Raw genomic sequence first — 25233 nt, forward strand, 5'->3', positions numbered from 1 at the left:
CCTGAGCCTCCTCGCCGGTTCCACAAGGATCGAACTCTGAAAAATATTGAGATAACCAGAATCACTGAAAAGCTTAGTACATAAAAACGCACTACAAAAGTGGGATCATCGCATGCTACAAAAGAAGGGTTCACAACCGTAAGAAAGGTATAAGCCACAAGTGAAATGATTAACACAAGTTCAATTAGAATGGAGCAAAGGTTCGCAAGGACACAAGTCAAGTATCACATCGAAGGTCACAATATTCAAAGGGTCACTGAAGGTAATCAATATGGGTAGGATACCACCCTGAGATCTTCGGCTTAGTCCAAAAAGCAAGTTATTTTCACCGCAACTGCTCATGGGTCCACAAAGCGAGTTATTGCTTACACCGACTGCCCACGGTGTCGGAACTAGTTCCTAGGTTCACATACCTGTCAACGGGGCCAACGTTTGTCCCCCATTGGCGGGATCACAGTTCACATATAGGCTAATGCTTATGCCCCACTGGCAAGGGTCTTTTCTGAGTTCACATAACCTAAGCCTCTCAATTGGTGTTCAAAGTTCACACAGTTCGAAAGAAGGTATTCAAAGTTCAAGGCAAGTGTTTCAACTTGATTCCAAAATAGTTTTACAATAAAGATAACTCAATATTCCAAGGGTTCATATATTTGAGAAAACAAAACGGGTGAGCATGCAAGATCCAACTAAAGATCCAAAGTTTATCAATAGTTTCACAATTCAGAAAGTTTGGGGTTCACAACCAACAATGTCATAATATTCAAAAAGGTAAATTGCAGCACTAAGGTATTACGAAATTACGTACCTCAATACCGAATCACTATCCCTTTCCTTAGAGGTCAAATACCTATTTCAAATAGTTCATTCACATCACATAAGGGCCTAATAGCTAAGGCATAACACACAAGATGAATTGGGAATTCCCAAAATAATTTACAATTTTCAGGTCATTGGCAGTCGGCTAGGCTCCAGTAGTCGACTGGCCGAAGGCCACTGTCCCTAAATAAAAATTCCTCTTAGGCGCTCCAGTCGACTGTCCCTCCATTATTATTTCGATGTAGAACACAGTTTTTGGGTGCGCCAGTTGGTCGACCCGTGGAAAAATCGGTTTTACCCGATTTCACATAACTTTAGCACATCATATCTTTTTCATCCAGACTCCGAATTGCGCGAGGTTGGATTCGATGGATTCATATCGATGAAAGGAACCCGCCATACCCGATTTCACACTCCGAATCACTATGGTCAATTTCTAACAATCATAACTTCAACTTTAAGTTAAATCCTCCAACATCGGGGTTTCTATGAACATAAACGATTGATCTTGAGTTCTATGGGGATTCAACACGAAACTAATCCCAAGGAATCCAAGATCTACCATGAAGTCCGCCATAGATTAAAATCAAGGCTCTAATCACATCTCTTTTCACATCAAATCCCTAGTTTAGGGTTCTTTTCATTCGTTTAACCATTAAAGAATATAAATCTTACCTCGGCCTGCGTTCTCTCTTCTTGAATCGCGTTCTTCCTCTCTTTCTCCACGAAGATATCTTCTTAGGGCTGCAAAGATGGTTTAGGGTTTCTTAATCTCTCATAAAGATGTATTTATAGGTCTTCTAAAGAAGCCTTAATCAGATTCTAACTCTTAAAGACAAAAACGCTCCTTACTAAAAGAGGGGGCCGAATTTTGGAGGGAGGGTATTTCGGGTATTTACATTCTACCCTCCTTACAAAAATTTCATCCTCGAAATTTACTTAACACGTACCTGAGTGGATATTTATCTCTCCTCTTTTCTTCCAATTCCCAGGTGGCCTCACGCTCTGAGTGATTTTGCCAGTGGACTTTAACATAGGGCATAGTCCGACGCCTGAGAACTTGGTCTTTACTATCCACAATACGAATTGGCTGCTCTTCGAATGACAGGTCTTCTCTCAATTCCAATGGTGCTATATCAATAACATTGCTAGGATCTGGAATGTACTTTCGCAACATCGATATATGAAACACATTATGAACTCCTGACAACGATGGTGGCAAAGCAAGTCTATAAGCCACTTTTCCAATCTTTTCGAGTATCTCATAAGGTCCTACAAATCTTGGGCTCAACTTTCCTCTAACTCCAAATCACATCACCCCTTTAGTGGGTGACACTTTCAAAAGTACATTATCACCAAGTTCAAATTTCAGCTCTCTCCGTCTATTGTCTGCATAACTTTTCTGACGACTTTGCGGTGCACAAGGCGCTCATGAACTATCTGGACAATGTCCACAGCTTGTTGAACTAACTCAGTATTCAACAGCTTCTTCTCACCCACATCGTCCCAACACAGGGGCGATCTGTACTTTCTTCCATACAAAGCCTCAAAAGGTGCCATCTTAATACTTGCTTGATAACTATTGTTATAAGAGAATTCCACTAAAGAGAGATGATTATCCCAAGAGCCTTTAAAATCCATCACACATGCTCGGAGCATGTCTTCCAATATCTGAATTGTTCTTTCAGATTGCCCATCCGTCTGAGGGTGGAATGCGGTATTGAACTTAAGCGAAGTTCCCATTGCTGAATGCATATGTTCCAGAATCTCGATACAAATCGGGTGTCTCTGCCAGACACGATGGTCTTGGGTACTCCATGATATTTCATTATTTGATCGATATACAACTTAGCTAACCCTTCAGGAGCTAAGCCTGTTCTAATGGGTATGAAGTGAGCTGACTTAGTCAATCGATCAACTATCACCCACACAGTATCGTTGCCTGGAGGAGTACGGGGTAATGCTGTCACAAAGTCCATTGTAATCTCCTCCCACTTCCATTCAGGAATAGGAAGCGGTTGCAACGTTCCTGCGCGTCTCTGATGCTCGGCCTTTATCACTTGACAAGTTGGACATTGCGATACATGGGTTATTTCTCTCTTCATGTTGTTCCACCAAAAATTCCCCTTCAAATCTTTATACATCTTTGTGCTTCCAGGGTGCACCGAATAGCTAGTGTTGTAAGCCTCTTTCAAAATTTCTCTTTTTAATTCTGCATTATCAAGAACACAAAGACGATTGCCAAATCTCAAAGTACCATCCTGATGAATACAAAATTTTGATTCCTTTCCCTCGTCCAGCTTCCTTCGAATCTTTCACAACTCATCATCAGATTCTTGAGCGATTCTTATCAGTCTTAAAATGTAGGTTGAAGCTGTAGTTCTGCAATCTAAGCTCCAACACTTGACACATAAATTTCAATTTCTGCTCTCCGCAGATCCTCCAAAATATTCTTTTACGATGTAATCAAAGACGCCAAATTAACTTACGATTTCCGACTAAGTGCATCAGCTACCACATTGGCTTTACCAGGGTGATAGCTTATAGTCAAGTCGTAGTCCTTCAAAAGTTCCAACCAACGTCTCTGTCTCATATTCTCTTTTAGCGTAAAAATATATTTCAGGCTTTTGTGATTAGTAAATATCTCGCATGATTCCCCATACAAATAATGTCTCCAGATTTTCAGTGCAAAGATCACAGCTGCTAATTCCAAATCATGTGTCGGATAATTCTCTTCATACGGTCTCAACTGGCGAGAGGCATAAGCTATAACCTTCCCGTTATGCAATAATACACATCCGAGTCCCTTCTTTAAAGCGTCACTATAAATGGTAAATCCTACTCCGTTAACAGGCAGAGTTAGGATAGGGGCTGAAACAAGTCGACGCTTCAAGTCAAGGAAACTCTTTTCACATTCTTCAAACCAAACAAATCTGATTCCTTTCCGGGTCAAGCGGGTTAGAGGTGCCGCAATGGGCGAAAAATCCTCCACAAATCTACGGTAGTAGCCCGCTAAACCCAAGAAACTTCGAACTTCAGCCACACTGTTTGCTCTATTTCAATCCACCACTGCTTCTATCTTCTTTGGGTCTACAGAGACTCCTTCCTAGGAGATCACATGTCCAAGGAAAGATATCGAATTCAACCAAAACTCACACTTCTTAAAATTTGCAAAGAGTTTCTCCTTCCTCAAGGTTTCTAACACAATTCTGAAATGATTTTCATGATCCGCACGACTACTGGAATATACCAATATGTCGTCGATGAAGACTACTACAAACTGGTCCAAGAATGGTCAAACACTCGATTCATAAGGTCCATGAAGGCTGCTGGGGCATTAGTTAAGCCAAATGGCATAACCAAAAACTCATAGTGCCCATATCTGGTACGGAAAGCCGTCTTGGGCATATCTTCAGGTTTGATTCGCAACTGATGGTATCCTGATCGGAGATCGATCTTTGAAAATACACATGCCCCTTGCAACTGATCGAACATGTCATCTATCCGGGGTAGAGGGTACTTGTTCTTTATCGTTACTTTATTCAATTCTCGGTAGTCTATGCAAAGACGCATACTATCATCCTTCTTTTTCACAAATAATGCGGGTGCTCCCCATGGCGAAACACTGGGTCGCACAAAACCTTTCTCTAGAATATCTTCTAACTGTTCTTTCAATTCCCTCATTTCTACAAGAACCATCCGGTACGGGGCCTTAGAAATAGGTGCCGTTCCCGGTGCCAAATCCACAGTAAACTCTACCTCTCTGTCTAGGGGTAGACCTTGAAAGGTCTTCAGGAAAAACATCTACAAATTCATTGACCACAAGGATATCTTCAATTCTTACATCATTACTTTCAACTTCTACTACTGATGCTAGAAAGGCTTCGCAGCCTTGTCTAAGCAACCGACATGCCTGCATTGCAGACAAGATCACAGGGGTAGAGCGATCTCGACTCCCTTCAAAACAAAATCTTTCTTCTCCAGGGATTTCAAAGTTCACTATTTTCTTATTGCAGTCCACAAGGTCATGATGAGCTGACAACCAATCCATACCCAGAATCACATCAAAGTCATAGAGGTCTAAGAGTATCAAGTCTGCCACTAACTCCCTATCACAAATCCTAATAGGACACATCTTGCTAACACTATTGGCTACAAGATCACTTCCTATTGGTGCACTGACACACAAATCATGGTTCATAGGCATAATGGGTAATGAACGTAGCATAGCATATGATGAAGAAACAAACGAATGAGTAGCTCCAGAGTCAAATAACACATAAGCATACGAAGAGGCAACCGATAAGGTACCTGAAACCACAGTGCCGGTATTCTGAGCATCCTGGTGAGTAAGAGCGTGCAAGCGGCCAGGAATGCGAGGTCGATCAGTCCTCGGTTGTGGTGTAGGAAATACTGGAGCTGTAAGATTCTGGATGGTCTGAGACTGAATCGGTTTTGGTCTGAACTGGAGTTCTCTGGACTGATTGAGAGTCGCCCGCCATCATAGGGCACTCCGCAATCCTGTGGCCTATCTCGCCATACTTAAAGCATGCACCTAATGTCCATCTACATGTTTTAGTAGGGTGATTCTTCCCACACCATTCACATCTGATTGCTGAGATTTTACTGGGTTCCAACTTTTTCTGACGGTTATCTTGATTTTTCTGATTTCCAAAATTTCTTGACCTGCCACGGGATTCCTGAAATGGCTCTTGCTTCCCTGATGGCTGGTATGGGGCTGATCCCTTAGAGGTTTGTCCTCCTCTAAAATCACTGTCTATACCTCTCTTCTTTTGATTTACTTGGGTGAGCTCTCGAGCTTCAGCATGAACTGCCTCGAGCTTCTTAGCTCGATCCACTAACACAGCATAAGTCTCTGGGGCATTAGAGCCAGCAATGCCCTTTTGAATATACATGGCCAACCCATGTTCAAACTTGTCCCTCTTAGCATTTTCATCTGGTACCATCGTCGGGACATGACGAGCAAGTCTATCGAATTCTGCTTCATATTCATCAACAGTCATATCTCCTTGCACCAATTTAGAAAAATCTCTTTGCATTCGATACAAGGTACTCCTAGGGAAGTACTTAGTAAGGAATTCAGTACGGAACATAGCCCAAGTACAAGGGCCTTGATGGTGCTCATATTTACGCCTGATTCCCTTCCACCAATGAAGGGCTCCCCCTTCTAACATGTACGTCACGAAAGCGACCTTGTCCTCATCTCGGTTGCATCTCATTGCCGTAAATGCCTTTTCTACATTCTCTAACCATGACTCAACGTCATCCGCCGAAGTGGATTCCTTGAAAGATTTCAGTGCCAATCTCATAAATTCCAATATGCCATTCATCTATGTTGTTCTCCTGCCCCTTGAGGCTGTTGCTGATATTGGTTTGCCATCCTAACAAAGGTTCTCGTACAGTTTATCATTTTAGTCCGTTCTTGTTCTATGTCATTTTGAGGGGCCACAGGTGGGGAACTTGAGGATTCACATTCTGGCCCAAGTTCACATCCTAAGCTTGATTCACATTCTGTTCTTGATTCTCATTCTGAACTTGATCACCTAAATTCTGAGGTTCTGGATTAATGGGCTCGTCATGAGCTTCATTCTGATTCCCTCCAACAATATCATTTATAGATCAAGTGTGATCCCTACGAGCTCCTCGTCTTACTATTCTACAATTCCATATAACACTCCATTAGTCATTTATCACATGTTTCACAATTCATAAATATTCTTACAATATATCAAAGTACCACTTGGAGCTTTTATCTATCACTTGAGTTTCTTACGATTCTTACCCAATTATAAACTCGCATTCTTCCTAAGCGTCCCCAGGTGCATTTGAATTTATAATTAGGCCCTGGTCGCGCGACTGACTCATGCGTTCCCAGGCGTCCCTGGAACACACAAATCTACCAAGCGCTTCCTAATTTGCTCCTTGCCTAAATCCCCAAATCTTAATATCAAAATCCTTTGTTCAAATATTCTACCTAGGACCTAAAGCCTAGGCTTTGATACCACTTTTCTGTCACGCCCCCAAGCCATACACATACACACATAATCAATACACAAGGCTTAGGGGTGCGACAACGCCGTACACCTGCGAAGCAAGCTTCACAAGTATACAACGCTAGTAAAACAAATATCAAAACCATCGACAATAATCCAAATAATCTAAATATCCAAATTTAAATGTCTTACATTAATCCAATAATCAAATCTCAATCACTTTCCAAATCTTTCACCTAACCCATAATCCCATAAAATCAATGTACGTAATCAAATGACATAATCTCAATAGTCCTAAACAATACTCACTGTCTAAATAATATAAAATACTAGAAGATAACGATAGACAAATATCAGGGTCACTCCTGAGCCTCCTCGCCGGTTCTACGAGGATCGAACTCTGAAAATTATTCAGATAACCACAGTCAGCTATAAAGCTCAGTACATAAAAACGCACTACAAAAGTGGGATCATTGCATGCTACAAAAGAATGGTTCACAAATGTAGGAAAGGTATAAGCCACAAGTGAAATGATTAACACAAGTCCAATTAGAATGGAGCAAAGGTTCGCAAGGACACAAGTCAAGTATCACATCGAAGGTCAATATATTCAAAGGGTCACTGAAGGTAATCAATATGGGTACGATACCACCCTGAGATCATAGATCATCGGCTTAGTCCAAAAAGCAAGTTATTTTCACCGTGACTGCTCATGGGTCCACAAAGTGAGTTATTCCTTACACCGACCACCCACGGTGTCGGAACTAGCTCCTAGGTTCACATACCTGTCGACAGGGCCAACGCTTTTTTTTTTTTATGATTAAGCTGGGGTTAGGCAGGACCCCTAACAGATATCATTGATAAAAAAAATAAAGTTACAATTGGGGGCCAACAGGAAGGGGCTAATCGCCCAACAACAAAAACAACAAACAGAAATTTACCAAAATTAAAGATACATCGGTTATGTGCGATAGTAGATCTTTCCCTCTCTGTCTTCCTAGAAAATCTCAAGAAGGGGCTGAGGGATTTGGTTAAGTTGTATGTTGGTTCCCTTACAGACACAATCCCTCTTGGAGAGGAAGTCAACAGCTCTATTCCCTTCTCTCCAAGAGTCAAGGCCAACGTTTGTCCCTCATTGGCGGGATCACAGTTCACATATAGGCTAATGCCTATGCCCCACTGGCGGGGGTCTTTTCTGAGTTCACATAACCTAAGCCTCTCAATAGGTGTTCAAAGTTCACACAGTTCGAAAGAAGGTATTCAAAGTTCAAGGCAAGTGTTTCAACTTGATTCCAAAATAGTTTCACAATAAAGATAACTCAATATTCTAAGGGTTCATATATTTGAGAAAACAAAAGGGGTGAGCATGCAAGATCCAAATACAGATCCAAAGTTTATCAATAGTTTCACAATTCAGAAAGTTTGGGGTTCACAACCAACAATGTCATAATATTCAAAAAGGTAAATCGCAACACTAAGGTAGTACGAAATTACGTACCTCAATACCGAAACACTTTCTTTATCCCTTTCCTTAGAGGTCAAATACCTATTTCAAATAGTTCATTCACATCACATAAGGGCCTAATAGCTAAGGCATAACACACAAGATGAATTGGGCATTCCCAAAATAATGTACAATTTTCAGGTCATTGGCAGTTGACTGGGCTCCACCAGTCGACTGGCCGAAGGCTACTGTCCCCAAATAAAAATCCCTCTTAGGCGCTCCAGTCGACTGGTACCTCCATTACTGTTTCGATGTAAAACACAGTTTTTGGGTGCGCCAGTCAACCGCCCCTGGAAAAACCAGTTTTACCCGATTTCACATAACTTTAGCGCATTATATCTTTTTCATCCGGACTCCGAATTGCGCGAGGTCAAATCTGATGGATTCATATCGACGAAAGGAACCCGCCGAACCCGATTTCACACTCCGAATCACTGTGGTCAATTTGTAACAATCATAACTTCAACTTTAAGTTAAATCCTCCAACATCGGGGTTTCTATGAACATAAACGATTGATCTTGAGCTCTTTGGGGATTCAACACGAAACGAATCTCAATGAATCCAAGATCTACCATGAAGTCCGCCATAGATTAAAATCAAGGCTCTAATCACATCTCTTTTCACATCAAATCCCTAGTTTAGGGTTCTTTTCATTCGCTTAACCATTAAAGATTATAAATCTTACCTCGGTTCGCGATCTCTCTTCTTAAATCGCGTTCTTCCTCTCTTTCTCCATGAAGATCTCTTCTTAGGGCTGCAAAGATGGTTTAAGGTTTCTTAATCTCTCATAAAGATGTATTTATAGGATTTTCTAAAGAAGCCCTAACCAGATTCTAACTCTTAAAGACAAAAATGCCCCTCACTAAAAGAGGGGGACGAAATTTGGAGGGAGGGTATTTCGGGTATTTACATACTGCTTGTTGAATGATCCCAAAGAGAAGGCTTGCATGTAGCTGATTTTTGGTTTAGAAGAATAAGATGGAGGAAACTAATTTGATGCCTGAGCAAAATTCTACTTGCTTTGACGGAGCTGCTAGCTATAGACTGAATTTTGGTATATACAACTTGTCTTCTAAAGCCTATTCCAAGCTTCTGTTACTGTGTTGATTTTGAATGCCTTCTTTAAATCGCATCAGCTACTGGCACAATGAATACTTGTTGAAATGTCTATGAGGATCCATCAAAGATTCCTTGTTTAGAAAATTTAGAGAAGGACATGCAAATGATGAGTGCTCAATTTTATTTTGTATTAGTAATTCAGCTTGAGAAGATAGTCGCTGTTGGTAAAATTAAGGAGTTGAGCTACTACCTATTTTCAATTGCCTTTGAACTGGATTTCACTTCATTATAATTGTGAGTTTCAAGTGTTTACCGAATTGCAACTTAGAGGACTGGACGATGTTTTCTTTTCCATCTCAGTGATTATACAAATGATGTTGCGTCAAATAGATGTAAGCTGATCCAAATGCGACATAAGTCAAGGTTTGCATTGGAATTAGTTTGTGCATGCGTGGCGTTTGATTAAGTTCATGTGAAAGAATTGCACTTTCATGGGACCGAACATGTGTATTGTCAAAGTAACACTTTCCACATTAAAGAACAACCTTTGAGTGTGTGGCTGAGGTGTTGTTCCACTTGGAAGCCAAATAAGCCAGCCTAGCTATGGGCTCAGAATTGAAGGAAGTTGAGAATCCATAGTGGAAGTTTGAACATAAACTCATCCTCGTGCAACTTACTGCATCAAAATTGGTGTCACCTGATGTCCTTATGGAAACCACTTAAGGTTGATACTTGTAATTCTTTTCAGCCACTTAGAGCTGCTTGTTGAAAGCAACTTCATGTGCATGAGCCTTCACACCGAGATAAAGCAAATTAATGCAACAATAGCAACGGTTAGATCTACTAGCTAGTTTGACTTGGAAACTTTGCTCTCAAAGACTTCATCCTTAATTGGAAATTTTGGGTACAAGTGGAATGACTATGACAGGTGTTTGTTGAATCATGGATGGTGTTTTCTTTTATGCAGGAACTCCAATTCTAAGCCTAGTGTTGCCATATGTTTTGCCATATTGTCTTGATTTTATCTTCCCCATATGTAAGTAATTTGATGCAAACACTAGTGCAAAAAAAAAGACAGCAACTGTGGGTATCAAGAAATCATGAGTTGAAACTAGTTTGGTAATTCGGGCAGCAAGCACATGACAATTACACTGCCAAGTGTGTGTTCGGACTCAAAGTGGCTATCAGTTGGAAACGGCTCCGAAGAACCCGGACAATCTTACTCTTGAAGGAAGCAGAATAAAGGTGTTAACAAGCATCAATCATACCACGAACAGAAGCTTTTGGGGAATGATTTACAGACACAGGTGTATGTTGCATATTAGTGCAGTTTAATGGGTGTAATTGACATTCATTTTAGCTGCTCCAGTTTATGATGCTTTGCAGTTGTAGCCTACCATCCATGGCAGACATACTGTTTCAGGATTCTCATAATGAAATAGTCCTAATTATGTCTGGTGGATGCGTCTAGATGTTGGCTGATCCAGATGGCTAAAGGGGCGCTTTGCCTGTTGTTGGAACAAAGTCGGGTGTTCAGAGGCTTATAACTTTGGCAGCTAGTATCAATGAATTTTTGGAGCCTGGTGACTTGTGAAAGCTTGCGTTGGAAAGCTTTATCTGCTTCTTCAGTTCTTCTTTTACTTGGAACTCGATTGATTCCCTTCCAATTGAACCTTTGGAGCCTGGTGATTTGAAGCAGTTAAATAGCTGTTGTGATGCACATAACTCGATGTTTGGATCTAAGTCTCAAAAGAAACTGGAAGGGGCAGAGTATATCCCGTGGGAACTGGTGCACTTGGTTGTGAGTTTTTGAAGAGCTTAACCCTGATGGGAGTTTGTTGCAGTAGCCCAGGAGAAGATGAAAGCATTGTCGCAATTAGAAATTTGAGCAGAACCATCATTTCCAAAAGCATCTTTATTCACATGCTTTGAGCAGACAGTGCAACTGCTTGCTGCAATGGATGGTTTACTTCTCTCAAGATCATTCACTAATTGATGAATTCTGAACGAGAAGCAATGTAGCTGGAAAATGATCAGCATGGCATCATTTCTAGTTCAATCTAGTTCATAACTAAGCTGAACAACAAGCAAATGAGAAGCACAGTCAATTAGGCATTACTCCTCAAAAGCTTTGATCAGTGAGACTTGGATCAATGGCCAGAGCACATGAAATTTCTTAGACGTGAAAAGTAGTGGCTACAAATCTGTAAGCACACTAATAAAGTTAAACAGCTTGATGAAAATTTTGGGGACATGAAGAACAAGTAACAAGGACTGGAAAGAGTGCGCTCCCTTTTGCGGCGGAAGGCGCGAGCTTGAGGACAAGCTCTTTTTAAGGGGGCGGGGGGGGGGGGGGGGGGGGGGGGGGTCTATGATGTAGATCGGGCCCAGTCAATGTACTATTTGGCCAAGATTTGAGACAAAGTAGCCACGGCGTGGCTTGGATGTAGATCAACGGTCAAGATTAGCTTGGGCGCAACGCAAGGAAGTGACAAAGGGTACTTTTGTGTGTGTGGAGACCACAATGGCCAGGATGTGTGCAAGTGATGTGTGTGTATGTACTAGTGTATGTGTAACACATCAATAATGTGTGGGCCATGTGTGTGGGGCCAACTTAAGGGCTGAAATGACTATAAATAGGGGTTGGGATAGAGATTAGTAGAGTTTTGAAAATGTAATTTTTGGAGAGTTTGGAGTTTGTAGGGGCTTGGAGGTGTTCCAAGAGAAGATATGGAGGTTTCATCCGTTAGAGATTTGCACCGTCATGGAGTGATGTGCATTTTTTCTTCGGATCGTCGGTTCATCTTGTCAAGTGCAAGATCCAGCACCTTCACGTGGGAAAATCTTGTCGAGTGTAAGATCACATGAAGTGTGTAATTTCCTTTTCCTATCTTAGGAATTCTATCCAATTTTCTCTGCATTATCCTTCTTTATAGTTCTTAGGTCATATGAATTTCTGTTTGAGAGAGTAAATTTCTCGATCCGTATTTTAGACATTCCAATCCCTAAATTTCTTGGAAATCAGCCTTTTTTCATGAGAATTTCCACACGTTTGCTGTAGATTTTAGATCTAGATCGGATCTGAAATTTCTTTGTCATTTTCGCCGCTTGCCTGCGTCAACTTTTCACCAATCCCCTCTTCCTTCTTGCGTAACCCCACTCCATCCTTGTTCCGTATTGCCAACCCCCCATTCCATATTTCGCAACCCCTCCATCCCTCCATTCCCCATTCCATATTTCGCACACCCCTTCCCATTCCCCATTCCATATTTCGCACACCCCTTCCCATCCCCCATCACCATACCATAACCACACCACTGGAAGCTGCCCATCCCAAACTCCCAAACCTACAATCCTAACCCCAAACCCCAAACCCATAACCACCGCAACTAGAAGTCGCCCATCCCAAACCCAAAAACCCACAAAGAGGAAGAGAAACAGAGGACACACTAAGAACGGTAACTTTGTGAAATGTGAGCATACGAGATAACATCATAATAGAATGAAGCGTAGATGGGTGTTTACAGTGAAATACCTACCATATGGGACAATTGAAAGGCTGAAGGCATGGTTGGTTGGTAAGGGTTATACACAGATATTTGGTGTTGATTACACGGAGATTTTCTCCCTTGTGGCGAAAATTCCGTCCATCCGGGTTCTTCGTCTTGGCTTTTTTTTTTTTGATGGGTAAGCTGGGGTTAGGCAGACCCCTACCAGATATATTAATATAAAGAAAAAGATACATCATGAAGAGCAAAACAGACAACCCCTACCACATATGGAAGGGGAGAACAACAAAAGAGAAAGGGCCCAAAAGATGAGCCGAACAAGAGAAAAGTGGAGCCAAAAAAACAACCACACATCCAAAGCAAAAAAGGGCTCCAACAAAACAGCAGCATGGGGGACCAAGCCATGATATTCCAAGAGCAGCGCAGGGCCTTGAACCAAACCAAAGCCGGGAGGAGGCAACACATAATGAAGCCTCTCAAGACTTATAATTTCCAGGAATGAGCCCACGAAAAGGGGATCTGATTCCAGGCAGGGAGTTCACAAATGGAAGAATTTTCCCTTTCTTCTTGGATACCAAATGCCATGAATCCCCAGAAGAAGAAATGGGGATAGAGGGCCGGACTAAACCTGAACTAGAGCAGTCCAATTGAGGCTTTGGGCTACTTCCGTTTAAAAAACCACCTTCCCGGGGATCCATCTGCTCATTGGGCATCTTGGTGGGAAATGATTCAATGGTATCAAGATAAGCAAAACGGTTATTGTGCTTGGCAGGGGCTTCGGCAGGGGAAGGAGACACATCCAAGGGATGATTTAATGGTATTCTATTAATCTCAGAAATATCAGCCTTTGAGATGGGGGCAATAATATTTCCATTTGCTTCAGATGTTGTGTTCTTATGGACAACTCTCCAAACCTGTTTTGGATGATCATGCACCTGCTTCGGACGAAGGGGGCAATCCTCAGTGGGATGACTAAAGTCTTTACAGGATGCACAAGCTCTAGGCTTCCATTCATAGGTTATTTGTTGCAAAGTTTCTCCCGAAGAAGTCCGAAGCTTGATAGAATCCGGTAGGGGTTGATCGGCATTAATTAACACACACATTCTAGCGAAATTTAGCCTCGTGCATTCTGCTGTATGAGAGTCCATATATAGAGGTTTCCCAATCATGCTAGATATCCTACTCAGACAATGATGTGTCCAAAATTTTAGATGAAGCCCATGAAGTTTGATCCAAATCGGGATTTCCGTGAGACTCTTCCTTTCTGGTGAAGAATCTGGGTACCAACTTTGGAGGATCAGAGGTCCTGACCAGAGTCTTCTAACACCCTAGTGCACTCATCAGCACAAGAAAATTTAAAAAGAAAGAACCCATGTTCCAAGGTGAACATGTGGAGGGAGCCTTTTAGCTTCCATTTCCTGCAGAGATTTTCTCTATGAGAAACAAAATAGGGCCTTTTTCCAATGAAGTATCCTTAAAAACAATTTGCCCATTTCTTTTCGGATTCACTAATTTCAGAATCTTTGAAGAGAAGCTCCATACTGGATTTCTCAGCTTCCTCTGGAATGATATGGTCGAGCATAGATGGGGCTGGAGGAGGAGAAGGATCCACAAAGAGGCTATTCCAGCAGTTGGGACCAACAGGAGGAATGATCTGCCCATTTGAAGGGGGGCTGATGGGAGCCTGAACTTGAGGAGCAGCTCGACGAAGCCCATTCAAAGTAGAGAGTTCATCATACGCCAAAGGAGGGGACTTCACCAGATGCTGGACCACCACGGGCTTGATATAGTTGGAGGATTTTTGGGGGAAAATCTCCTTACCCGCTGAACAGGAAGGGGGCATGGAAGATATCGGCCCCGAAGAAGCATCTTGCCTCACATATACAGTGCTTGATTTTTTATAGGAAGAGAACTCTGGGGGAGAGCTTAGACAAGCTTCGACAGACCTGCCTCTTGAAGTATCAAGACACTTAGAGTTTGCTGCAGCGACTACTAAACAAGCTTCATTTGAAACTAAAATTTGGGGGGAGATTGGGCGGGAAAATGGGATTTCAAGATGCGAGGAGAGAGGAAAATCATTTTCAGCTATCAGAACCTGCTCATTTTCCTCAGACGAAATCAAGGAACCCCCCCAAGAGGAGCACCCCCCCCCCCCCCCCCCCCCCCCCCCACCCTGGGGGGCTCACAAGAGCGGTTTTCCTTTGATCCTGGTTTTCCTTACCAGAAGCAACTGAAAGGGAAAAGGATTCCAAGGGGATTGCAGCAGACTGAGATACCATGAGGTTCTTCACCCGATCTTCATAGCCAAGATAAATCTCTTCTTCCTCAGAAATGTGTTGCTGATATTGAGCTTTAGCTTGTCTCCTACTTTTTTTGTTCTTCTTTTTCTTCTTGGAAGAGTCCAGAAATTCTGAAGGTATACTAGAGCTCGATTGAGGGGGAGAGGGATTTTCCTCATGAGGAAGGATCGGGGCAGAAGGTTGAGACTTCTCTGAAAGAGGGTTACAAACCCTGATCTGAGTCTAACAGCGAACCTTCATCAGATTTAGGGATAACTCTCAAGGACCAATGATTCAGATTCGGAAAGCAGAAATCATTTTCGAAATCATCATCCGAAGGATCATTCACCATCGTCACCGAATCAGGAGTTTCCATGGCAGAAACGGAGCAGAATTGAACTGATATAATGAACCAGAACTGAACTGAACTACGAACTAAAATTGAAATGTACTATACTCTGAAATGAACTATGATCAGAGCAATTGCTGAAACTAAAAATCTAAAAAACCCAGGGACGAGGGAGGAAACCACCTGAGAACTAACCCATTACTATCAGCAAGAATGAACTAACCCTCACCCTCACCCTCACCCAAGGACGAGGGAGGAAACCAGGGACTATTCTCACCCTCACCCTTCTCACCACAGTATGAAAAAAATTATTCTTGCTAGACCTTCATCCGTCCGGGTTCTAATCTCTCTTGTCGTTAACATGAACTGGCCTCTCTTCCAATTGGACGTAAAAAAATGCCTTGTTACATGGTGACCTGCAAGAAGAGGTATTCATGGAGCAACCTTTTGGGTATGTTGCTCAGGGGAGATGAAGCTAGTAGTCTGCCTCTTGAGTAAGGCCCTGTATGGCCTTAAGCAATCTCCTTGAGCTTGGTTTGGCAGATTCAGTGTGGCAGTTGTACGATTTGGCATGACACAGTGTGTTGTTGACCATTCTATGGTCAGTTCACAGTATAAGGATAGTTGTATCTTTCTAGTTGTTTATGTAAATAATATAATTATCACTGGAAGCGACAACGCAAGTATACAGAGACCAAAGGATTTCCTTCAGAAAGAATTCTGCACCAAAGACCTTACTTAGATGACTTAGGTACTTCCTTGGGATAGAGGTAGCTTATTCACTTGGGGGACTATCTCTATCACAAAGGAAGTATGCATTAGATATATTGGAAGAGACGGACCTTTTGGGAATGAAGCTCATTGTGGAACCTATGGGCCCCCCAGTGTTAAGCTTCTTCCTGAACAGGGGGGCTGCTAGAGGACCTAGGAAGATACAGATGTCTAGTTGGGAAACTGATCTATCTTATTTGTCTGTCTAGACATTTCATTTGCAGTCAGTTCATGAGCTCGCCACGTACGTCTCATTGGTCAGCAGTTACCCAGATTGTGAGATATGTGATGAAAGCTCCTAGTAAAGAACTGCTCTTCAGAAACCATTATCACAGGAGAATTGAGGGGTATACAAATGCATACTATGCAGGATCTCCTGCAGACAGGAGGTCTACTACAGGTTACTGTACTTTTATTGGAGGTAACTTGGTTTCGTGGAAAGTAAGAAGCAGGATGTAATAGCCACGTCAACTATAGAGGCAGAGTACAGAGCCATGGACCATACATGTGGCGAGTTGATTTGGCTAAGATCTTTTATGTCAGAGATTGGGTTGCCTTACTCATCACCAGCCTCATTGCATTGTGATAACAAGTCAACCGTTCATATCGCCTTGAATCTAGCCTTCCATGAGAGGACGGAGCACATAGAGGTGGACTGTCTTTTATTCGTCAAAGGATTAAAAAAGGGGAGATCTACACAATTTTCACAATATCAAATGATAAGATAGCTGACATGTTCACTATACCTCTAAGTAGAGCAAATTTGAGTGATATGTGTACCAAGGTTTTAAATTTCGACCGAAATCTGAAATTTCGGGTTTCGTTGGAGACCGAAACCAAAATTAGGTAAAGTTGAAACGTTACAAAGTTTCGATCAAAATTTCAAAATTTCAAAATTTCGAAATTTCGATCGAAATTTCGTTTCCGAAATTTAAGGAATATCTCCAAAAAATTAGTTTTTAATTGATTATTTGATATTATCCCGAAATTTCAGGCGAAATTACCTAAATTTTTGGGATTTCTTCGAAATTTGGTACCTGCTAAAATATTGCTTTATTTAATTTCGATCGATTTCGTCGAAATTTCGGAAATTTCGGCTGAAATTTCAATTTCGGTGAGGACCAAAACGCATTCCGAAACTGAAATTTAAAACCTTGATGTGTACCAAGCTAGGGATGTATGATATATACACTCCAGCTTGAGTGGGAGTGTTTGGAATATTGTATTAATTACATACCCATATGGGGGTATTCTTGTCATTGTACTTGTAACCCTAGCATCACACACACACACACACACACACACACACACACACACACACACACACACACACATAGGGAAATGATATCAACACTCCAACGTTTTAATAAGATGCACAAAAGCATCTTATCGTTTAGTATTTAAAGGGCCGTCAGAGGGATATTACAGTTCTCATAAAGCTCTATCTTTAAATACTAAACGACAACATACTTCACACATGTTATTATAACAGTGGAGTGCTGATATCATTACCCTATATATATATGTGTGTGTGTGTGTGTGTCGTATGAGAGGGAGGGCCACCAACTCTCATATTCTCTTCGTAATTTCCTTCTCCATCAACATCATTCAATGTTTTAATTGTCAAAAAAAAAAAAAAAACAAGCAGCTCTTCTCATTCCATTGAGCATCTTTATAGAGACAAGCTCTCATTCAAATTACAAGTAATATTAAAAGAAGCAACTAAAATAAAAATAACTCCTAAATCCTATTCAAAGTAACTAAATGGGAAAAAAAGGCAATTGCTAAGCTAACCTTAGCTACCTGCCACTTTAACTACTCAAATTAAGGGTATTGCTAATCTTATAACTAAGAAAGGAAACTTCATATCCCACAAATTGGCTTCTTGCCCTTTTATGGTGAATTACAATTGGAAACTTTATAAAGATTGCTTTCTGAAAAGAATGCCTAACTTAAAAGCATAAAATTAGTAATTAACTAATAATGTAAATAAGCTAAGTAAATTAGTAATTAACTAATGATGTAAATAAGTTAAGTTTAAAAATAAAAATATACTAAGTTGGAAATATGCTAGGCCTGATTGCCAATCTAACCACTGATATGTCCCATTTGGCTAGATGCTCCCTCATCACTTCATTCACCCCTTGGATTTTATCACCACACGGACTCTCTTTCTCTCTCACGCTCATTGAGTGCTGCTACCCATTCTCATAGAACTCGTTACCAATGCACCCACAACTGTGTATACATTCTCTTAAAACACACACACACACACACAATGTATACACATATATCTCACACCCATAGCACCTTAGGTGTATAGGTTCTAAAGAAACTTAGTTCCTTCTTCAACTTCTATTATTCTTCGCCAGGAAATCGACTGGCCGAGATCCTCTTCTACATCAATTATGTAGTAAAATTGGAATGAAAACAAGTAAATTGGGTGGACAGAAAAAATATGCAGTGAAATATATGTGCCAATTCCTAGTAGTTTAATGTTCTTTGTTGTAATTTTATTGTTGACCAATTGCTTAAAGATGTGAGTTTACTTTCCACTACAACGTCTTTTCCAATAATTTTGACTTTTTACGAGATTTTAAAACAAATATAAAAAAAAAATTGATGAATTATTTCGACATTTGTGCTTAATTCTAAAAGACTCTACCCCTGTATGTATAGTTACAAAAGATTTAAATGTATGTATGTATGTATGTATATAAAAAAAAATTGATGAATTATTTGCAAATTTCATGCATAATTCTAAAAAAATCTATCCCTCCATGCATAGTCACAAAATTCTCAGAATAATTGAAAAAATTTCGATTTTTTTGTTGGGATTCTTTCCTTAGTAGCAAACCAAAAGAAATGTTTCATCTTTTGTGGGCATGGTGCTATCAAAAATTTCTTCCAAAGAATTTCTGTATGATAGGATTGACAGGTATTTTCAAAACATTTGATGAAAATTTTAACGTTGAGAACCATCATTGTACAAATAAAGTCTTCTTATTTTTTCGAAACCTCTTGATTTGGAATGATAATGTTGAAAAGAAACCACATTTTAAAGTCCAAGCCATAGATAAACACACATTTTAGTAACAGTGTCAATGGAACTGTCAACAAAAGGACAAAGCCCAAGAAACAGCAGTACGACAACAAAATAACATGCAGATAATTTTAGGGATGCCTTTTATGAGAAACAAAAATTTCATGGAATTCAATATTTTCCAAGAAACTCTTTGAGGATTGAAAAGTTTGGGTTTCAAGAAAATGTAGGACTTTCCCTACACTATAAATTATGTCTTGATGCCTGAACAAGGATAGAAATGGGATTCTATTTGTAAAATTAATAAAAATACCGAGGAAAACCAAAATGATGTTAAGGTCCTCCCTCTCCTCTTGAAAATCCGTTCAAGTAACTTGGCATGCATGGTTCAACGTGTGCTTTAGCTCCAATTATATCTTCTGAAGAGCATGAGACACACAACAAAGCATGTATCTATTGAAAATAACTCAAATGAATCATTCGTGGTTATCCTTCCTATTTTCTATTTTACCTTATTATTTCTATTTCTTTAGTTGAAATGGATTAGGCTGGTTTATAATGTTCCTGTTCTTTCACTATTAGCTCTCAACTATGTAATGTAAGATACCTCTGTTTAAAGGGGTGTGAAACATATGGAAAAAGAAGAGACTCTCACTAATGTTTTTCATTCCTTCGCCATATTGTTTTAATAAAAAAGAGAACAGAAGTCATTTTACTTTTGCATTTCGTTCTTGGTATGAAAACGTCTGTTTCTGCTATAATCTTTCTTTGGTTGCTGATTCGAAAATGAGAGAAACCTAACAAAGTTTAGTATCGGAGCCAGGTTGTGAAAGTGAGCATATATGACAACTACAGGTAATAGTTCTGAACAAATGATTCCTATTTTTAAAGGTGAAAGTTATCAGTTATGGAGTATTAAAATGAAAATCTTGTTTATCGACTTGTGCGAATTAGTTGAGAATGGATATACAAAGTTTGAAAATCAAGAAGGAAGAATCACTGCAGCCGAAAGCACAAAGAGGAAGGAAAATATGAAAAATGATGCAAAGGCTTTGTACTAAATTCAGCACGAGTTATGGATAAGATTATATTCTTGAGAATAATGGGAGCCTAGACATGGAAAGAGGCATGGGATTTGCTTCGGATAAGATTATAATGGGAGATAAGATTATATTTCAATCTCTTCGTCGTGAATTTGAGAACTTACTTGATGAAAAACTCCGAATAAATTTAAGAGTTTTTTAATTGTGAATCAAGTTTAGTTTCTTGGTGAAGATCTAAAATATTAGAAAGTTATTAAAAAAGTTTTAAGAAGCCTAACTTCTAAATTTGATGATGTTGTTGCTAGATTCCTCAAAAGTTTTAAGATCTAACTTTTAAGAAGTCTAATTTGAGAACTTAGTCTAACTTCTAAGTTTAGTTTCTTGTTTTTTTAATGGTAAGTTTAGTTTCTTGTTGCTACAATTGAGGAATCTAACGTCTTTAGTAGCTTACCTAATAGATTATCTAATGGACTCTCTTACAGCACATGTAGAAAGGTTCAATAGATATATAGAAAATTCGGTTGAACATGCTATTCAATCAAAACTTGATATAAAAAGGGCATAAGTAGAAGTCCATAAGCTCATTCATTCGAAAAAAATGAAAACTAACAAAGGTTGAAGAAAACAAGAATTTCGTGGTAAAGAAAGAAATTGATCCATTGGGAACGAGAGGTGGGATTACAAATGTAATCATGAGTCTCCTCAATGCTATAAATGTAAGAAGATAGGCCATGTTGAAAAAGATTGTTGGTATAAAATTAAGGTTCCTAATGTACCTTAATGTACCAATTGCAAGAAAATTGGCGATGTTGGACATTGAATAGTGGTTGGAGTAATCAAATGAAGGTGGTTAAAGAATATTTGTTGCACATATGAAACTGTGAGATCTCATGTATGAAACTGTGATAATCAAATCTGAGTGTTAGGAAAAGGAGTTGTTGGTGGACACCAAAACTGGTAAGAAACACATTCATGATGTTATGTATGTGCCCGGTTTAGCCTAAAATTTAATAAGTTTGGGACAATTAATGGAAAGAGAATTTTATGCCCACTTTGAATCCAAACAAATTTGATTCCACCATATCTAAGGAGTGGTCAAAGGAAGTAGGAGAGTTCGAGTAGGAAGAAATTCACTAAGAAGTAGGGCCATACAACAATGGATCAATTCATTCAACAAGATCCATTCGGATCGGACCAGGATTAATGGGATTGATCTGACGTCTCGCTCGGATGGTTGACTCCCGCCGCCGACAGATGTCCATTTAATGATTAATTAAGAAGAGAGCACAAATCTGAAATGAAAATTAGCTTCACTTGTATTGTCATTTCTCTAAAGTGGTTTGAAAAGTATGGGCTAGTTACCAAAAGTTTGAGTGAATGAAGAAGAAACTTCTTACCCTGTTTAAACAGAAAGAGCTAGTAGAACTTACAAGTACAAATGAAAACTTAAGTTCGGTCCTGTATAATAGTTAACAAAAGAAGACCTGACATTAATTCTGAATTGTAAATGGATTTGCAATGGCTTTGTTACACTATGGAAGATGATGCTGAAAGAAAAAACAAAAGGAAAAAAAAATTGAAGCTGATATTATTTCCTACATTTCTCAGCTGTATCCAGTGTTTTATAGGTCTACGGAAAGTTTTTTCATTGTTATTACATTAATGAGAGCTTCAATGGATCCAAATATAGGTCTTTCTCTAGTTTGAACAAATTAGGACTTGTTATTTCTTTATTCATGGATTGTAGACTTCAAGAAGTTGTTAACATATATTAAAACATAGTGGGTTTTCAACTTGAACTGTCACTTAATTTTATGTCTATATATTCATTTCCGATTATTCTGACAATAACTGATTTGCATGCAGCATTGGAAGTATGAAACCGCACAAATGGCAAACAAGATTGAGCTTCTTGAAGTCTCGAAGCGGTGCAAGGATTATCTTGGAATTTTCATATATAAACTACAAATGATATTTCTAGATTTCATATCAGGGTATTGTGTTTTTTGAGCTTTGAACTTGGAATCTTGAATATTTTTCCAGGAAGCTTTTGGGAGAAAATTTGGGATCATGTCCCATAGAAGAGCTGCAACAAATAGAGAACCAGTTGGAGAGAAGCTTAACCAATATCAGAGGAAGAAAGGTAAATCATAGATTGAATGTCTCTCAGAACCCAAAAAATCATTCTGAAAATTTGCATGTAACACCCAAACCTATTGACAACCTTGGTTTTGTGTTTCTATCAGACTCAAATATTTACGGAGCAGATTGAGCAACTCAAAGAAAAGGTTAATGATAGCTTAGAGATTCTGAAATTTATCCACTCTAAACTTTTTTGCAAGGGAGTCAAATAAAAGTCTGTCTTCACATATGACTTCTCATGCTGTAATAATTAGGATTGCTAACTGCCATTTTTATCAAAAGCAGGAGAGAAGTCTAGCAGAGCAAAATGCAATATTATCCAAGAAGGTGAATGATAAGTTGATATAGATCTCTTTTCATGACCCTATATTATGGAATGAAGCTAATTGATTTTGCATAGATTCATTTTCAGTGTAAGATACACTCACAAGAACAATCTACCAGTGAGAGAGAAATTGTGCCCTATGAGCAAAGTACTCAACATCATGATGTGGAGACTGAATTGTACATTGGAAGGCCTGAAAGTGGAAGGACACTCTACCCACAGCAAAGATGATGTGTGATATGATCCTGCCAAATTCAACTACTATTCAAAACATTCAAGCAAGGTTAATTTCTGCCCAGGTATAAATAAATGCACAAGTATGTGTATTAGAACCAATACTAGATATAACTTAGTGTGTGAGATAATTGTACTGTATCATTGTTAACTTGCTTGGAAGGTGAAAAACTTCCAAATTTGGAGGACTTTATTTTAAGAGATTTTATATGCGGCGTGGGTGTGAAGTCCAGTATTTTTTTAAAAGTACAGGATGGTCCTAATTGTTCATTTGTTAGGCCACAACATAAATAGGCAGTACCCCAAAAATCATTTCTACAAGATGATCCTAACCCTCCGATATGTAGAGGGACTATACATTACAGAAACCTCTATAGATCCAAGGGTTAGGATCATCATCTGAAGATGATTTATGGGATAGAGCCTGTTTAAGTTGTGGCCCTACAAATTAATGGTTTGGATCATCCTATGAAGTGGATCCACTACTTTTTGAAAAATAGTGCACACATCATATAAAATCTCCTAAAAGGATGACTTCTTTGTTTGTTGGTAGCAATGTTGTCGCTGCTGATTTTGTAACCAAAGTCTAATCCCACTTTTCTTTTACAAAATAGAGAACTTATTAGAACAAAAAAAGAATACATTACAAAGGGGTAAATTGCCCCATAACAAGAACCTCTCTGCAAGCAAATCTTAGCAAGTGAATTAATAATTACATCAGCTTTCAGAAACATGATCAAAGATAAATTTGAGTTTCTGACAAAAATACTATTTCGATAAATCGAATTTGCAAATCTCCAAGGCGCGTGACTTCTTCAAGTGATACTGAAAGAAATCCTTAGGGTTGTTGAGAGATAACAAGAAGTGAAATTCTTGCAAATGCTTAGAAAAGGTTTTCTTTTTTTCCACTAAAAACTCCATTACAGATGTTTGCTGGACTTTAAATAGAGAAATGCATGACAAAAAACATTCAAGCTTGCCCATTACAAGTTTAGAAACTTGCAAGCATCATAAATAGCTTAGCAACTTCAAAACATTGATTACTCGAAGACCTATGGGCACAGTCTACTAAATTGACCATAACTCTCCAGCCAATTGGCCAAATTAAGATCTTAATTATTTGTTGAAACAACAAAAAAAGGCTACAACTTTATAGTTTATCATTTTCCATGATTCTGCCACATAATAGTAAAAAACAGGATTAAAAATTGGTCAAAAGCTTGTAGCGGGAATGCACCTGGATCATCAAGTTATCAACTTTAACACTGTTGTCTCGTTGAATTCCATTTTTATCTTCAATTTTCTTCCAAGAAGCTTAGGCCCTGTTCGTTTAAGATTATGGCAACCAATTGAGACTGCCCAGCCGATTATTGGACTCAAAATTTCATTTAAATTTGAGTCAAATAATCAATTTGGCACTCACCATCAATTGTCATAATCTTAAATGAACAAGGCCTTAATGATCACCAATCCAAGCAATTAAAGATACTCGAATACCAAGCGAGCAACCATCAAAATTCAATTTCAAACAAGCAGATGTGGTTTTCACTAAGCATTCTTCCATTTTTGAAACATAATCCTCTAGGATATGTTGATTTTGCAATCTAGAGAAAAATTTCACTAATCAAGAAATGTAGAAAGATTACAATAGGCTCCTGTAGACACCTCATTTTGCTACACTTTAACCAACAATAACCTAATATGTTGATCCGTGGAATTTCATTGGTAAAGTATGCATCCTCAAATTTTCTGAAAACCGAAATGATAAAGAAATGTACCTGGTGAGATGATTAGATCCAAAAAATTGAAAAATACCCTGATATGTGAATTTAGTGTGTTAAATCCATGTGAGAGCCTCTCTATCATGGATTTATATGTTTTAGGTCATTAATATCTCGATCTGACTTTACGGATCATCAATCGGGACAAAATAAGCTAGGGTCACTTCACAGCCCGGGACCTGATTCCATTCCGAAATCCGATTTTCGTAAATCGTTAGATCAAGGGCATATCTTAACCTGGGTGTCTTTCCTTACTAAGAATTTGTGATCATTTAGTCAAAATAGGATCGATCAAGGTTAATCTCAAATTCAGATAAAACATTGTGTCACTTAATTGAGCAAAAACCCAGTGAAAAATCACGG

General features: G+C 39.3%; 1 protein-coding gene across 2 annotated transcripts in view; it reads left to right on the top strand.

Moving 5' to 3' along the window:
* LOC143887179 (MADS-box protein SOC1-like) overlaps nt 1-23301 on the top strand; it is a 34370-nt gene extending 11069 nt beyond the window's left edge. Inside the window, exons 2-6 of one of the 2 annotated variants that reach the window (XM_077391282.1) lie at nt 22255-22316; nt 22432-22531; nt 22635-22676; nt 22816-22857; nt 22931-23301. In XM_077391282.1, the coding sequence (XP_077247397.1) occupies nt 22255-22316; nt 22432-22531; nt 22635-22676; nt 22816-22857; nt 22931-23086 (402 nt within the window). In that variant the 3' untranslated portion in view covers nt 23087-23301. The remainder of the gene's footprint in view (nt 1-22254; nt 22317-22431; nt 22532-22634; nt 22677-22815; nt 22858-22930) is intronic. The other variant, XM_077391283.1, reaches the window with a different exon arrangement.
* The last annotated feature ends 1932 nt before the right edge of the window (nt 23302-25233 follow it).

This window comes from Tasmannia lanceolata, unplaced genomic scaffold (assembly GCF_043159265.1).
Source record: "Tasmannia lanceolata isolate RefF3 unplaced genomic scaffold, GAP_Taslan_0.1 ptg000012l, whole genome shotgun sequence".
NCBI lineage: Eukaryota > Viridiplantae > Streptophyta > Magnoliopsida > Canellales > Winteraceae > Tasmannia > Tasmannia lanceolata.